The following is a 16,547-nucleotide window of genomic DNA, read 5'->3' on the forward strand; positions in this document are numbered from 1 at the left end:
GTACATATTTATTACTCTATTTCTTTATTTATTTCACTTGTACATATCTATTCTATTTATTTTATTTTGTTAGTATGTTTGGTTTTGTTCTCTGTCTCCCCCTTCTAGACTGTGAGCCCGCTGTTGGGTAGGGACTGTCTCTAGATGTTGCCAACTTGTACTTCCCAAGCGCTTAGTCCAGTGCTCTGCACACAGTAAGCGCTCAATAAATACGATTGATTGATTGATTGATTAGAACCGAGGTCTTCCTGAGTGCCAGGCCCGGGCTCTAGCCACTAGACCACACTGCTTCCCTCCCCACAATGAGCTGATGTTCTAGAAGGGGAGACGGTAATAAAGACGGGAAGCAACGTGGCTCAGTGGAAAGAGCCCGGGCTTTGGAGTCAGAGGTCATGGGTTCGAATCCCGGCTCCGCCACATGTCTGCTGTGTGGCCTTGGGCAAGTCACTTCAATTCTCTGAGCCTCAGTTACCTCATCTGTAAAATGGGGATTGACCGTGAGCCCCACGTGGGACAGCCTGATCACCAGCGCTTAGAACAGTGCTTTGCACATAGTAAGTGCTTAACAAATGCCATTATTATTATTATTATTAATATGAATGGATAAATTATGGATACGGATAATAATAATGATGATGATGATGATGATGGCATTTGTTAAGCGCTTACTATGTGCAAAGCACTGTTCTAAGCGCTGGGGGGGGTTACAAGGTGATCAAGTTGTCCCACAGGGGGCTCACAGTTTTAATCCCCATTTCACAGAGGAGGTAACTGAGGCACAGAGAAGTGAAGTGACTTGCCCAAAGTCACACAGCTGACAGTTGGCAGAGCCGGGACTTGAACCCATGATCTCTGACTCCAAAGCCCGTGCTCTTTCCACTGAGCCACGCTGCTTCTCCAAATAATAAATAATGGCATTTATTAAGCGCTTACTATGTGCAAAGCACTGTTCTGAGCGCTGGGGAGGTTACAAGGGGATCAGGTTGTCCCACGGGGGGCTCACAGTCGTCATCCCCATTTTACAGATGAGGTCACTGAGGCCCAGAGAAGTGAAGTGACTTGCCCAAAGTCACCCAGCTGACAGTTGGCGGAGCCGGGATTTGAACCCATGACTCCAAAGCCCGTGCTCTTACCACTGAGCCATGCTGCTTCTCCGGACCTAAGCGTCGTGGCTTGGCGGAAGACGGGCAGCCGCTGGGCCTTGGGAATTAGCCGCCCGGTGTCCGATGGGGCCCCCACGGCCGTCCCCACGTCTCCGACCCCCCTCCGCCAGCGGACTCGGGCCGTAGGGCCCTTCTGTGGCCGAAGAAGAGGCCGGTGATTTGGGGAGCTCTCGTCCGGAGCCCGGGGCATCTCCCGGAGTCGAGGACTGTGAGCCCACTGTTGGGTAGGGACTGTCTCTATATGTTGCCAATTTGTACTTCCCAAGCGCTTAGTCCAGTGCTCTGCACATAGTAAGCGCTCAATAAACACGATTGATGATGATGAGGACCGGCATCGGGGCCCTCCTCCCGCCCACTTGGGCCGCCACCCTCCTGCCGCTCAAACATGCTGTTGAAGCGGTAATTCCGGGCAGGAGTTATTCCCCAAAACCCAAGGCAGCCGCCGGAATGCGGCCTGCCCCTCCCTCGGCCCTCGCCCGCTCGGGCCCGATGGAGCTGCCCGTCTCCCCGACGGCGGGAATCGCCCGGACCCCCAGTAGTTTGCGGCCCGGGGAGCCCGTCGGGTCGGCCGGCTCGGAGCGGGGCGCGGAGGAGCGGGCTGACCCGGTCCTGACTCTGCCTCGGTCTACCCCAGGGACTCTCCGGAGCTTGAGTTAGGGCTGGGGAATCCATCCCGTGTAGGCCGAGGGGCCGGGAGAGAGGACAGCAGGGTGCCCAGCGGGGCTACGGCGGGTAGCGGGGAGGGTGGCACTGACCGGCCCGCTGTGGGTGCCCACAGGTTGGTGATAACCCTGCAGCTCCCCTGAGTCGGCACCCCAATCAATAATAGTAATAACGATGGTATTTAAGCGCTTACTGTGTGCCCGGCGCTGTGCCAAGCGCTGGGGAGGACACAAGCAAATTGGGTTGGACACAGTCCCTGTCCCACATGGGGCTCCCAGTGTCAGTCCCCATTTTCCAGATGAGGTCACTGAGAAGTGAAGTGACTTGCCCAAGGCAACGACAAGTGGCGGAGCGGGGAGCCCAAAGTGGCGGGTCTCAAAGCCCTCTGGGGGGGCAAGACATCCGACCAGGGGCGTCCCCCTGGGGTGGGGAGGGGGTGCAGAGCTGAGCGCCTCCGTTTCTGGACTGTAAGCTCACTGTGGGCAGAGAATGTGTCCTCTACACTGTGAGCCCGCTGTTGGGTAGGGACCTATATCTCTATATCATATCATCTATATATATATATATATATCTCTATATCATCATCATCATCAATCGTATTTATTGAGCGCTTACTGTGTGCAGAGCACTGTACTTTTAGACTGTGAGCCCACTCTCTTAGACTGTGAGCCCACTGTTGGGTAGGGACTGTCTCTGTATGTTGCCAATTTGTACTTCCCAAGCGCTTAGTCCAGTGCTCTGCACATAGTAAGCGCTCAATAAATACGATTGATGATGATGTACTAAGCGCTTGGGAAGTCCAAGTTGGCAACATCTAGAGACGGTCCCTACCCGACAGTGGGCTCACAGTCTAAAAGGGGGAGACGGAGAACAAAACCAAACATACTAACAAAATAAAATAAATAGAATAGATATGTACAAGTAAAATAGAGTAACAAATATGTACAAACATATATACATATATATATGTTGCCAACTTGTACTTCCCAAGCGCTCAGTACAGTGCTCTGCACACAGTAAGCGCTCAATAAGTACGATTGATTGTTATATTGTTGTAGTGTCCTCTCCCAAGGGCTTAGTACAGTGCTCTCCACACGGTAGACGCTCAATAAGTGTGACTGACTGACTTGCAAGCCAGGAGCAGGGAGGGCAGGGAGGAGCCAAAACTTATTATCTCTAGACTGTAAGCTCACAGTGGGCAGGGAACGGGTCTCCCACCTCTGTTGTACTGAACTCTCCCAAGCACTCAGTACGGTAATCTTTGGTGCTTACTATGGGTCAAGCACTGTTCCAAGCGCTGCGGTGGATACAGCCTAATCAGGTCGGACACACACGGGGTGTGAGTAGGAGGGAGAACAGGCATTGAATTCCCATTTTATAGATGGGGACACCGAGGCACGGAGAAATCAAGTGACTTGTCCAAGGTCACGCAGCAGATGTGTGTCCCGGGCCCACCTCATAGTCTACTCTACTCCCTCAGGGGACCACCTTCCTCTCTGACTGTTGCTTCCCTAGCTTCCACAATTCCCTGTTATAAATAAAGGGAGAAACCCTGGTGATTGAAAATCGTTCTATCCATCAACTTGGATTTTGCCACCGCTTTCTGAATTCCAGGCGAGATCAGGACTTGGCCCAGCCCTGCTGGAAACTGAACGGAAGGGAAGCCGCGTGGCGTAGTGGATGGAGCACGGGCTGGGAGTCAGAAAGAGCTGGGTTCTAATCCCGGCTCTTCCACCTGTCCGCTGGGTCACTTCTCTGGGCCTCAGTTACCTCAGCTGGAAAATGGGGATTAAGACTGTGAGCCCCTTCTCTCCTTCTCCATCGCAGCCCGCACCCTCCGCTCCTCCGCCGCTAATCTCCTCACCGTTAGGCCTCGTTCTCGCCTGTCCCACCATCGACCCCCGGCCCACGCCATCCCCCGGGCCTGGAATGCCCCCAATCCCTCTGCCCATCCGCCAAGCTCGCTCTCTTCCTCCCTTCAAGGCCCTACTGAGAGCTCACCTCCTCCAGGAGGCCTTCCCACACTCAGCCCATTCCTTCCTCTCCCCCTCGTCCCCCTCTCCATCCCCCGCATCTTACCTCCTTCCCTTCCCCACAGCACCTGTATATATGGATATATGTTTGTACAGATTTATTACTCTATTTATTTATTTATTTATTTATTTTGCTTGTACATATCTATTCTATGTATTTTATTTTGTTAGTATGTTTGGTTTTGTTCTCTCTCTCCCCGTTTTAGACTGTGAGCCCACTGTCGGGTAGGGACTGTCTCTAGATGTTGCCAACTTGTACTTCCCAAGCGCTTAGTCCAGTGCTCTGCACACAGTAAGCGCTCAATAAATACGATTGATTGATTGATTGACTGACAGGGCCTGTGTCCAACCCGATTTTCTTGTATCTATCCCAGTGCTTTACTAGTAAGTGCTTAACAAATACAATTATTATTAAATTCCCCAACCCTTCTCTCCCTTCTCTCTCTCTCTCCCTCCATCCCTCCCCGACCATCTTGTATTCCTTTCCTTCTCCCCTTCTCTCTTTCTCTCCCCATCCCTCCTTTTCTCTCCCTCTCCCTCCCCCAATCTCCCCTTCTGTCTTTTCCTTTCCTTCTCTCCTCTCTTTTCCTTTCCTTCTCTCCTCTCTTTTCCTTTCCTTCTCTCCTCTCTTTTCCTTTCCTTCTCTCCTCTCTTTTCCTTTCCTTCTCTCCTCTCTTTTCCTTTCCTTCTCTCCTCTCTTTTCCTTTCCTTCTCTCCTCTCTTTCCTTTCCTTCTCTCCTCTCTTTTCCTTTCCTTCTCTCCTCTCTTTTCCTTTCCTTCTCTCCTCTTTCCTTTCCTTCTCTCCTCTCTTTCCTTTCTTTCCCTTTCCTTCTCTCCTCTCTTTTCCTTTCCTTCTCTCCTCTCTTTTCCTTTCCTTCTCTCCTCTCCTTTCCTTCTCTCCTCTCTTTTCCTTTCCTTCTCTCCTCTCTTTTCCTTTCCTTCTCTCCTCTTTCCTTTCCTTCTCTCCTCTCTTTCCTTTCTTTCTCTCCTCTCTTTTCCTTTCCTTCTCTCCTCTCTTTTCCTTTCTTTCTCTCCTCTTTCCTTTCCTCTCTCCTCTCTTTCCTTTCTTTCTCTCCTCTTTCCTTTCCTCTCTCCTCTCTTTCCTTTCTTTCTCTCCTCTCTTTTCCTTTCCTTCTCTCCTCTCTTTTCCTTTCCTTCTCTCCTGTCTTTCCCACCCTTCTCCCCACCCCTTCTCTCTCTCTCCCTTTCCTTCTCTCCTTCCTTCTGTCTTTCCCACCCAGCTCTGCTCCTAACCTGTTGTATAATCTGGGGGAAGTCACCAACCTCTCTGGGCCCCAACTTCCTCATCTGTAAAATGAGAGAAATAACACACGCATCTCCCTGCCTCCCAAGGATGTCGTGAGAATAAAATGGAAGGAGAGAGAACACGGAGGGAAGTGTTTCTGAGAACAAAATGGAATGAGAGAGAACACGGAGGGAAGTGTTTCTGAGAAGCAGTCGGATCTTCTAGTATACGATTAAACCCCTTGATCTCTTAAGTCACCCAGACCCTCTGCTTTGTCCGAGGCCCCAGAGGAATTAAGTGGTTCTTTCATTCATTCATTCAATCGTATTTATTGAGCGCTTACTGTGTGCAGAGCACTGGACTAAGCGCTTGGGAAGTCCAAGTTGGCAACATATAGAGATGGGCCCGTACCCAACAGCGGGCTCACAGTCTAGAAGGGGGAGACAGAACAAAACATATTAGCAAAATAAAATAAATGGAATAAACATGTACAAATAAAATACATAAATAAGTAGAGTAATAAATATGTACAAACATATATACAGGTGCTGTGGGGAGGGGAATGAGGTAAGGCGGGGGGGTGGGGGGGAGAGGAAGGAGGGGGCTCAGTCTGGGAAGGCCTCCCGGAGGAGGTGAGCTCTCAGTAGGACCTTGAAGGGAATCGTGGCTCAGTGGAAAGAGCACGGGCTTTGGAGTCAGAGGTCGTGGGTTCAAATCCCGGCTCCGCCAACTGTCAGCTGTGTGACTTTGGGCAAGTCACTTCACTTCTCTGGGCCTCAGTTACCTCATCTGTAAAATGGGGATAAAGACTGTAAGCCCTCTGTGGGACAACGTGACCACCTCTCCAGCGCTTAGAACAGTGCTTTGCACATAGTAAGCGCTTAACAATGTCATCATCATCATCATCATAATCCCGGCTGCGCCACTTGTCTTCTGTGCGACTTTGAAGTCACTTCTCTGGGCCTCAGTTTCCTCATCTGTAAAATGGAGATTGAAACTGGGCGCTCCACGTGGGACAGGGACTGGTCCAACCCGACAATTAGCTTCTATCTCGGTACTTAGTAGCGTCCCATCTTAACTCCTTCCCTTCCCCACAGCACCTGTATATATGTATATATGTTTGCACATATTTATTACTCTATTTATTTATTTATTTTACTTGTAAGTATCTATTCTATTTATTTTATTTTGTTAGTATGTTTGGTTTTGTTCTCCGTCTCCCCCTTTTAAACTGTGAGCCCACTGTTGGGTAGGGACTGTCTCTCTATGTTGCCAACTTGGACTTCCCAAGCGCTTAGCACAGTGCTCTGCCCATCATCATCATCATCATCAATCGTATTTATTGAGCGCTCACTATGTGCAGAGCACTGGACTAAGCGCTTGGGAAGTACAAATTGGCAACATATAGAGACAGCCCCTACCCAACAGTGGGCTCACAGTCTAAAAGTACTGCCCACAGTAAGCGCTCAATAAATACGATTGATGATGATGATGACACAGGGTAAGCCGTTAGCAAATACCGTTGAAAACCAAAAAGGAGCTATCGTGTCTGTTAGTAATAATAATAATAATGGCATTTGTTAAGCGCTTACTATGTGCACAGCACTGTTCTAAGCGCGGGGGGGGAATACAAGGTGATCAAGTTGTCCCACGGGGGGCTCACAGTCTTAAACCCCATTTTACAGATGAGGTAGCTGAGGCTCAGGGAAGTTAAGTGACTTGCCCAAGGTCACACAGCAGTACTACCCCGGGTTTCCCGCGGTGTCCTGGGGCAGGGCCGCGGAAGGGGGGCCGGAGGGTGACCATCTCTGCCCCGTCCCCAGGTGAAGAAGGCCTACAGGCAGAAGGCCCTGACGTGCCACCCGGACAAGAACCCCGACGACCCCCAAGCAGGTGAGCCCATTTTGGGGGGGCTTCGGCCCTCGCGGGGGGCGGGGAGGGGGTGTCCGCCTTCTGGGGGGGGCCGGGCCTCGGGTGGCCGCGGGAGTTTCCGGATTCCAAGGGAGGCTGATCCTTGCCGCCTCCTTCCCTGTCCGGCTCCTCGGCTCCTGCTCCGGCCCACCGCCGCTCTTTTCCCGCGCTTCCGGGGCTCCCGTCCAGTCGAGCTCTTCCACCGGCTGTCCCAGGCCTTGGAGGTGCTCACCGACGCCGCTGCCAGGGTGAGTTTTCCCGGCCTCGCTCCCCCCTCCCGACTCCCGCTGTCCGGCCCCAGTCCCAGGGCAGCGCCCGCCTCCCGGCCTGGCAGGCGAGGCGGCGGCTGCCGGAGAAGCAGCGCGGCTCAGTGGAAAGAGCCCGGGCTTTGGAGTCAGAGGTCAGGGGTTCGAATCCCGGCTCCTCCGCCTGTCCGCTGTGTGACCTTGGGCAAGTCACTTCTCTGCGCCTCAGTTCCCTCATCTGGAAAATGGGGGTGAAGACTGGGAGCCCCACGTGGGACAACCCGATCACCTTGCATCCCCCCCCAGCGCTTAGAACGGTGCTTTGCGCATAGTAAGCGCTTAATCAATCAATCAATCGTATTTATTGAGTGCTTACGGTGTGCAGAGCACTGTACTAAGCGCTTGGGAAGTCCAAGTTGGCAACATATAGAGACAGTCCCTACCCAACAGTGGGCTCACAGTCTAAAAGGGGGACGGGGTATCGGGCAGAGGAGCCAGCCTGGGCACAGGGGCCTTAACAAATGCCATCATCATTATTATTATTATTATTATTATTATTACAATTATTATTATTATTGGGGAAGCAGCATGGCTCAGTGGAAAGAGCCCGGGCTTTGGAGTCAGAGGTCGTGGGTTCAAATTCCGGCCCCGCCACTTGTCAGCTTTGTGACGTTGGGCAAGTCACTTCTCTGGGCCTCAGTTCCCTCATCTGTAAAATGGGGCTGAAGACTGGGAGCCCCTCGTGGGACAACCTCATGACCTTGTACCTACCCCAGCGCTTAGAACAGTGCTTTGCACACAGTAAGCGCTTAACAAATACCAACATTATTATTATTATTATTATTATTATTATCTCCCCCCGGGGCGGTGCCGCGGCTGTGAGCGTCTCTCTCCCGTGGCGGGACTAGGACTCCCTCCCTCCCACCCCCGGTGCCCAGATGGACAACGAGACGCTTCTAGACTGTGAGCCCGCTGTCGGGTAGGGACCGTCTCTAGATGTTGCCAACTTGTCCTTCCCAAGCGCTTAGTACATCATCATCATCATCATCATCATCATCAATCGTATTTATTGAGCGCTTACATTATTATTCTCTTGTACCTACCCCAGTGCTTAGAACAAGGCTTGGCACATAGAAAGAGCTTAATAAGTATCATAATTAGACTTTTAGACTGTGAGCCCACTGTTGGGTAGGGACTGTCTCTATATGTTGCCAATTTGTACTTCCCAAGCGCTTAGTACAGTGCTCTGCACACAGTAAGCGCTCAGTAAATACGACGGATTGCACGGGGCACGGGAGACGGGTCTCGTTTGGCCTCTTCTGCCTCAGCCTCCCTGCCTCCCCTCAGGCCGCCTACGACAAGATCCGCAGAGCCAGGAAGCAGGCAGCGGAGAGGACCCAGAAACTCGACGAGAGGAGGAAGAAAGTCAAGCTCGGTATAGAGGGGGCGGGAGGGAGGGAGGGCGGGCATGGCGGGGGGTGGGAGGGAGGGAGGGCATGGCGGGGGGGTGGGAGGGAGGGCATGGCGGGGGGCATCGCCCCCACTAATCCCATCTCGGTCCCTCGGCGGCCGTGTGGCCTTAGCCGGGTGACTTCACTCTGCCATACCTCAGTTTCCCCACCCATACAGTGGGGATTATGAGAAGCAGCGTGGCTCAGTGGAAAGAGCCCAGGCTTTGGAGTCAGAGGTCATGGGTTCGAATCCCGGCTCTGCCAACTGTCAGCTGTGTGATTTTGGGCAAGTCACTTCACTTCCCTGTGCCTCAGTTACCTCATCTGTCCAATGAGGGTTAAGACTGTGAGCCCCACATGGGACAACCTGATCTCCTTGTAAGCTCCCCAGTGCTTAGAACAGTGCTTTGCACATAGTAAGCACTTAATAAATGCCGTAATTACAATTAATTACCGTTTTCTCTCCTTCCTTAAACCGTCAGCCACAGCGAGTGTGTCTGATGATGATGAGGATAAGCAGCGTGGCTCGGTGGGAAGAGCCCGGGCTTTGCAGTCAGGGGCCGCGGGTTCGAATCCCGGCTCCGCCGCTTGGCAGCTGTGTGACTTCGGGCCAGTCACTTCGCTTCTCTGGGCCTCAGTTCCCTCATCTGCAAAATGGGGGTGAAGACTGGGAGCCCCTCGTGGGACAACCTGATTACCTCGTATCCACCCCAGCGCTTAGAACAGTGCTTTGCACATAGTAAGCGCTTAACAAATACCAACGTTATTATTATTAATACTAATTATCAATCAATCAGTCATATTTATTGAGCGCTTACTATGTGCAGAGCACTGTACTAAGCGCTTGGGAAGTACAAATTGGCAACATATAGAGACAGTCCCTACCCAACAGTGGGCTCACAGTCTAAAAGTCTAATTATGATACTTATTAAGCTCTTTCTATGTGCCAAGCATTGTTCTAAGCACTGGGGTAGGTACAAGATAATAATAATGGTGGCATTTGTGAAGTGCTTATCATCATCATCAGTCGTATTTATTGAGCGCTTACTGTGTGCAGAGCACTGTACTAAGCGCTTGGGAAGTACAAATTGGCAACATATAGAGACAGTCCCTACCCAACAGTGGGCTGCGGGGGAATACAAGGTGATCAGGTTGTCCCGTGTGGGCCTCCCAGTCCTCATCCCCATTTTACAGACGAGGGAACTGAGGCCCAGAGAAGTGAAGTGACTTGCCCAAGGTCACCCAGCAGACGTGCGGGGGAGCCGGGATTAGAACCCACGACCACTGACTCCCAAGCCCTTGATCTCGCCGCTGAGCCACGCTAATCAGGTTAGACCTGGTCCCCATCCCACGCGGGGCTCACGGTCTCAATCCCCATTTTACAGAGGAGGGAACTGAGGCCCAGAGAGGCGAAGTGACTCGCCCAGAGGTCACCCAGCAGACAAGTGGCGGAGTCTGGATTAGAACCCATGACCACCCAAATAATAATAATGATGGCTTTTATTGAGCGCTTACTATGTGCAAAGCACTGTTCTAAGCACTGGGGAGGTTACAAGGTGATCACGTTGTCCCATGGGGGGCTCACAGTCTTCATCCCCATTTTACAGAGGAGGGAACTGAGGCCCAGAGAGGCGAAGTGACTCGCCCAGAGGTCACCCAGCAGACCAGTGGCGGAGCCTGGATTAGACCCCATGACCACCCAAATAATAATAATGATGGCTTTTATTGAGCGCTTACTATGTGCAAAGCACTGTTCTAAGCACTGGGGAGGTTACAAGGTGATCAGGTTGTCCCATGGGGGGCTCACAGTCTTCATCCCCATTTTACAGAGGAGGGAACTAAGGCCCAGAGAGGCGAAGTGACTCGCCCAGAGGTCACCCAGCAGACCAGTGGTGGAGCCTGGATTAGAACCCATGACCACCCAAATAATAATAATGATGGCTTTTATTGAGCGCTTACTATCTGCAAAGCACTGTTCTAAGCACTGGGGAGGTTACAAGGTGATCAGGTTGTCCCATGGGGGGCTCCCAGTCTTCATCCCCATTTTACAGATGAGGTAACTGAGGCCCAGAGAAGTGAAGTGACTTGTCCAGAGGTCACCCAGCAGACCAGTGGCGGAGCCTGGATTAGAACCCATGACCACCCAAATAATAATAATAATGATGGCTTTTATTGAGCGCTTACTATGTGCAAAGCACTGTTCTAAGCACTGGGGAGGTTACAAGGTGATCAGGTTATCCCATGGGGGGCTCACAGTCTTCATCCCCATTTTACAGAGGAGGGAACTGAGGCCCAGAGAGGCGAAGTGACTCGCCCAGAGGTCACCCAGCAGACCAGTGGCAAAGCCTGGATTAGAACCCATGACCACCCAAATAATAATAATGATGGCTTTTATTGAGCGCTTACTATGTGCAAAGCACTGTTCTAAGCACTGGGGAGGTTACAAGGTGATCAGGTTGTCCCATGGGGGGCTCACAGTCTTCATCCCCATTTTACAGAGGAGGGAACTGAGGCCCAGAGAAGCGAAGTGACTCGCCCAGAGGTCACCCAGCAGACCAGTGGCGGAGCCTGGATTAGAACCCATGACCACCCAAATAATAATAATGATGGCTTTTATTGAGCGCTTACTATGTGCAAAGCACTGTTCTAAGCACTGGGGAGGTTACAAGGTGATCAGGTTGTCCCATGGGGGGCTCACAGTCTTCATCCCCATTTTACAGATGAGGGAACTGAGGCCCAGAGAAGCGAAGTGACTCGCCCAAAGTCACCCAGCAGACCAGTGGTGGAGCCTGGATTCGAACCCATGACCTCCGACTCCAAAGCCCGGGCTCTTTCCACTGAGCCACGCCGCTTCTCCTAATCCCAGGCCTGGCCTCTGCTGCTTCTCTGTTCCGACCGCCTCCACCCCAGCGCTTAGCCAGGAGCTTGGCGTCTAGTAAGGGCTTAAGAAATGCCATTATTATGGTTGTGATTGTTATTTTTCCGATTACCGGAGCGGGTCGGGGAAGCAGCCGACTCCCTTCCGACGAGCAGGTTTGGGGCCGGTTCTGGAGACTGAGGCCGGGAGGCAAGGAGTGGGCGCTCCCCGCTGAGGCGCCGGGAGCCGGGGACTGGGCCGCGCTGCTGTCCTCGGGAAGGGGCCGAGCCCAAACACCACCGGCAGAGACCCCGGGCCTTACGTGAGGAAGAGGAAGCCGGGGCGGGGACCGAACCGCAGCACTACTGGTCGGTCCGGCCTCCGCCCGGCACCGGCCCGACCGCACGGGCCACTCGCCCGACACGCGTGCCGCCCCTCGGGCCCGGGGAACTGGTTTGGCGGGGCGAGAGCCCGAGCCGCCGGAGAAGCGGCGTGGCCTGGGGGGGGGTCGGGTCGTGGGTTCTAATCCAGCCTCCGCCACTCGACTGCTGAAGTCACTTCGCTTCTCTGGGCCTCAGTTACCTCATCTGGAAAATGGGGATGGAGATGGTGAGCCCCTTTTGGGACAGGGACTGTGTCCAACCCGATTGGCTTGCATCCACCCCTGCCCTTAGTACGGTGCCTGGCACACGGTGAATGCTTAACAAGCACCACAGTTATTATTGTGTCACTTCACTTCTCTGGGCCTCAGTTAACTCATCTGTAAAATGGGGATGGGGACCGTGAGCCCCACGTGGGACAGGGACTGTGTCCAACCCGATTGGCTTGCATCCACCCCTGCCCTTAGTACAGTGCCTGGCACACGGTGAATGCTTAGCAAGCACCACAGTTATTATTGTGTCACTTCACTTCTCTGGGCCTCAGTTAACTCATCTGTAAAATGGGGATGGGGACCGTGAGCCCCACGTGGGACAGGGACTGTGTCCAACCCGATTGGCTTGCATCCACCCCTGCCCTTAGTACAGTGCCTGGCACACGGTGAATGCTTAGCAAGCACCACAGTTATTATTGTGTCACTTCACTTCTCTGGGCCTCAGTTAACTCATCTGTAAAATGGGGATGGGGACCGTGAGCCCCACGTGGGACAGGGACTGTGTCCAACCCGATTGGCTTGTATCCACCCCTGCCCTTAGTACAGTGCCTGGCACACGGTGAATGCTTAGCAAGCACCACAGTTATTATTGTGTCACTTCACTTCTCTGGGCCTCAGTTAACTCATCTGTAAAATGGGGATGGGGACCGTGAGCCCCACGTGGGACAGGGACTGTGTCCAACTCGATTTGCCCGAATCCAGGCCAGTGCTCAGTACAGTGCCTGGCACACAGTAAGCGCTTAACAAATACCATCGTAATTGTCTTCTTTACCGTAATCCCCGCTCGTCCACCCATCTGTTGGGGGACCATGTTGCCGACTTGTACTTCCCAAGCGCTTAGTCCAGTGCTCTGCACACAGTAAGCGCTCAATAAATATGATGGATTGATTGATTGATTGCTCTGCAGACAGTAAGCGCTTAACAAATACCATCGTAATTGTCTTCTTTACCGTAATCCCGGCTCATCCACCCATCTGTTGGGGGACCATGTTGCCGACTTGTACTTCCCAAGCGCTTAGTCCAGTGCTCTGCACACAGGAAGCGCTCAATAAATATGATGGATAGATTGATTGATTGCTGTGCACACAGTAAGCGCTTAACAAATACCATCGTAATTGTCTTCTTTACCGTAATGCCCGCTCGTCCACCCATCTGTTGGGGGACCATGTTGCTGACTTGTACTTCCCAAGCGCTTAGTCCAGTGCTTTGCACACAGTAAGCGCTCAATAAATACGATGGATTGATTGCTATGCACACAGTAAGTGCTCAATAAATACGAATGATTAGTCCAGTGCTCTGCACACAGTAAGCGCTCAATAAATACGATTGGATGAATGAATGTCACTTCTCTGGGCCTCAGATAGCTCACCTGTAAAATGGGGATTAAGACTGTGAGCCCCGTGCGGGACGGGAACCGTGTTCAACCTGATGAACTCGAATCTACCCCAGCGCCTAGTTCAGTGCCCGGCACAGAGTAAGCGCTTAAATATCACAATTATTATTATTCTTATGAATTAACCCTCTGAGGCCCGTGGATTATATGTATATGTATATGTTTGTACATATTTATTACTCTTGTACATATCTATTCTATTTATTTTATTGTGTTAGTATGTTTGGTTTTGTTCTCTGTCTCCCCCTTCTAGACTGTGAGCCCACTGTTGGGTAGGGACTGACTCTAGATGTTGCCAATTTGTACTTCCCAAGCGCTTAGTACGGTGCTCTGCACACAGTAAGCGCTCAATAAATACGATTGATGATGATTAGGCCGCTGCTAATCTTGTACTTCCCAAGTGCTTAGTACAGTGCTCTGCACACAGTAAGCGCTCAATAAATACAATTGAATGAATGAATGCTGCCGCCCAGCTGGGGCCCCAGAATGAACTCCCAGGCCCCGAGCCGGGGGTCCCAGCGGGGCTTTGGTCAACGCCCGGGGCGGGGGTCTTCCCCGATATGTTTCCCGCCCTGGCACGCCGACTTCTTCCTTTCTCCTTGTGCAGACCTCGAGGCCCGGGAACGGCAAGCCCAGGCCCAGGGGAGCGAGGAGGAGACGCGAAACACCAGGACCTTAGAGCAGGAGGTGGGCAGGGCCCGGAGGGTGGGCGGGTGGGTACCCGGGGCGGAGAGGGGGGGCGTCCCCGGGATCCCGGTGACCGGGTCCGCGGCCGGCCCCCGCAGATCGAACGGCTGCGAGAGGAAGGGTCCCGGCAGCTGGAGGAGCAGCAGCGGTTAATCCAGGACCAGATCCGCCAGGAGCGCGAGCAGCGACTCAGGGGTGAGGAGCCGGGGGTCGGGGGCCGCTCTGCCACCCCCTCCTCGGCCCCCGCGGTCCCTGGGTGGAGGGAGGAGGAGCCCCCAATCCCCAGCCACCCTCCGTGTCCCTCTCCCAGGCCTGACCGCGGGTCACGCGCGGCGCGGGGTGCGCCTCAGTTTACACCCCCTGAGACCGAGCCATCGTGCTGGGGCTGGGGACTGGTGGGGTGAACCGTCTCCCCTCAGCCCCCCACCCCACGCTGCTTCTAGACTGTGAGCCCACTGTGGGGTAGGGACCGCCTCTATATGTTGCCGACTTGGACTTCCCAAGCGCTTAGTACGGTGCTCTGCACACAGTAAGCGCTCAATTAATACGATCGATTGATTGCCCTCTAGGGAAACTCGAAAGCGGAGAAGGCAGAGGGACCCCAAAGCTGAAGGTGAGGCCGGGGCGCCCATCCCGCCTGGGGTGTTGGGGGGACGGAGGGGAGGGGGATTCGAACCCTGTGATCTAGCGGATAGAGCGCGGGCCTTGGAGTCAGAAGGATCGAATAATAATAATGATGATGGCATTTATTAAGCGCTTACTATGTACAAAGCACTGTTCTAAGCACCGGGGAGGTTGCAAGGTGATCAGGTTGTCCCATGGGGAGCTCCCAGTCTTCCTCCCCATTTTCCAGAAGAGGTCACTGAGGCCCAGAGAATAATAATAATTTTGGTATTTGTTAAGCGCTTACTATGTGCAAAGCACTGTCCTAAGTGCTGGGGAGGATATAGGGTGATCAGGTTGTCCCACGGGGACTCCCAGTCTTCCTCCCCATTTTCCAGAAGAGGTTACTGAGGCCCAGAGAATAATAATAATTTTGGTATTTGTTAAGCGCTTACTATGTGCAAAGCACTGTTCTAAGCGCTGGGGAGGATATAAGGTGATCAGGTTGTCCCATGTGGGGCTCACAGCCTTAATCCCCATTTTACAGATGAGGTAACAGGCACAGAGAAGTTAAGGGACTTGCCCACAGCCACACAGCTGACAAGCGGCAGAGCAGGGATTTGAACCCATGACCTCTGACTCCCAAGCCCATGCTCTTTCCACTGAGCCACGCTCCTTCGCGGCTCTGCCACAGGCCTGCTGTGTGACCTTGGGCAAGTCACTTCTCTGGGCCTCAGTTACCTCATCCATAAAATGGGGATTCACAGTCTTCTAGACTGCGAGCCCACTGTTGGGTAGGGACCGTCTCTGTGTGTTGCCAATTTGTACTTCCCAAGCGCTTAGTACAGTGCTCCACACACAACAAGCGCTCAATAAATACGATTGATCGATTGATGGGGATGAAGATTGTGAGCCCCATGTGGAGCAGGGACTGCATCCAACCAGATTTGCTTGTATCCACCCCAGTGCTTAGAACGACGCCCGGCCCACAGTAAGTGCAAAACAAATACCGTAATTATTATTATTATTAGGCCGTGACTGGCCAGCCCCCGGGGAGCCCACGGTTCCCTTGAAGGCACTGATGGGTCATCCGATCGTTTGTGTGCATACCGTGTGCAGAGCACTGCACTAAGCGCTTGGGCGAGGACGGTAGAACAGCGTCGGTCAACGTAGTCCCTGCCCGCAACGAGAGGGAGGAGGGAGGCTCCCCGAAGGCAGGGACCGCGTCAACCCCCCCCCGGGCTCTCTGCAGCTCAAATGGAAGTGCAAGAAGGATGACCACACTCAAGGCGGCTACTCGAAGGACGTCCTCCTGAGGATCCTGGAAAAGGTCCGTCCGGGACGCGGCCGGACTCTGCCCCAGGGCCCCCCGGCCGCTCCGCCTCTCCCTCTGTCCTGTCCCTGTGCCTCAGTGGCCTCTCTTGGGGACACTGACCTCCCCGGACCTGCCATCCCGTCTGTCCATCCGCCTGCCCATCCCGTCGACGCTCCCACCCGTCTTCGTCCTGCTCCCCGTCCAGGCCGGATGCCTTGGGGCCAAACCAACTCCACTGGGGCAGGGAGGAGGACCGGGGTGGGGGCCTGGCGCAGGGAATCCGGGGGACCAGGCAGGGCGCCGGTCCCACCCCCGTCCCCTCTCCTTG

General features: G+C 53.4%; 1 protein-coding gene across 1 annotated transcript in view; it reads left to right on the plus strand.

Annotated features, from left to right (window-relative positions):
* DNAJC17 (DnaJ heat shock protein family (Hsp40) member C17) overlaps positions 1-16,547 on the plus strand; it is a 31,567-nt gene that overhangs the window by 5,064 nt on the left and 9,956 nt on the right. Inside the window, exons 2-8 of the mRNA XM_038741423.1 lie at positions 6,929-6,998; positions 7,206-7,264; positions 8,609-8,696; positions 14,222-14,301; positions 14,400-14,496; positions 14,871-14,914; positions 16,157-16,234. Of these exons, the coding sequence (XP_038597351.1) occupies positions 6,929-6,998; positions 7,206-7,264; positions 8,609-8,696; positions 14,222-14,301; positions 14,400-14,496; positions 14,871-14,914; positions 16,157-16,234 (516 nt within the window). The remainder of the gene's footprint in view (positions 1-6,928; positions 6,999-7,205; positions 7,265-8,608; positions 8,697-14,221; positions 14,302-14,399; positions 14,497-14,870; positions 14,915-16,156; positions 16,235-16,547) is intronic.

Source organism: Tachyglossus aculeatus, assembly GCF_015852505.1.
Source record: "Tachyglossus aculeatus isolate mTacAcu1 chromosome 12 unlocalized genomic scaffold, mTacAcu1.pri SUPER_6_unloc_1, whole genome shotgun sequence".
NCBI lineage: Eukaryota > Metazoa > Chordata > Mammalia > Monotremata > Tachyglossidae > Tachyglossus > Tachyglossus aculeatus.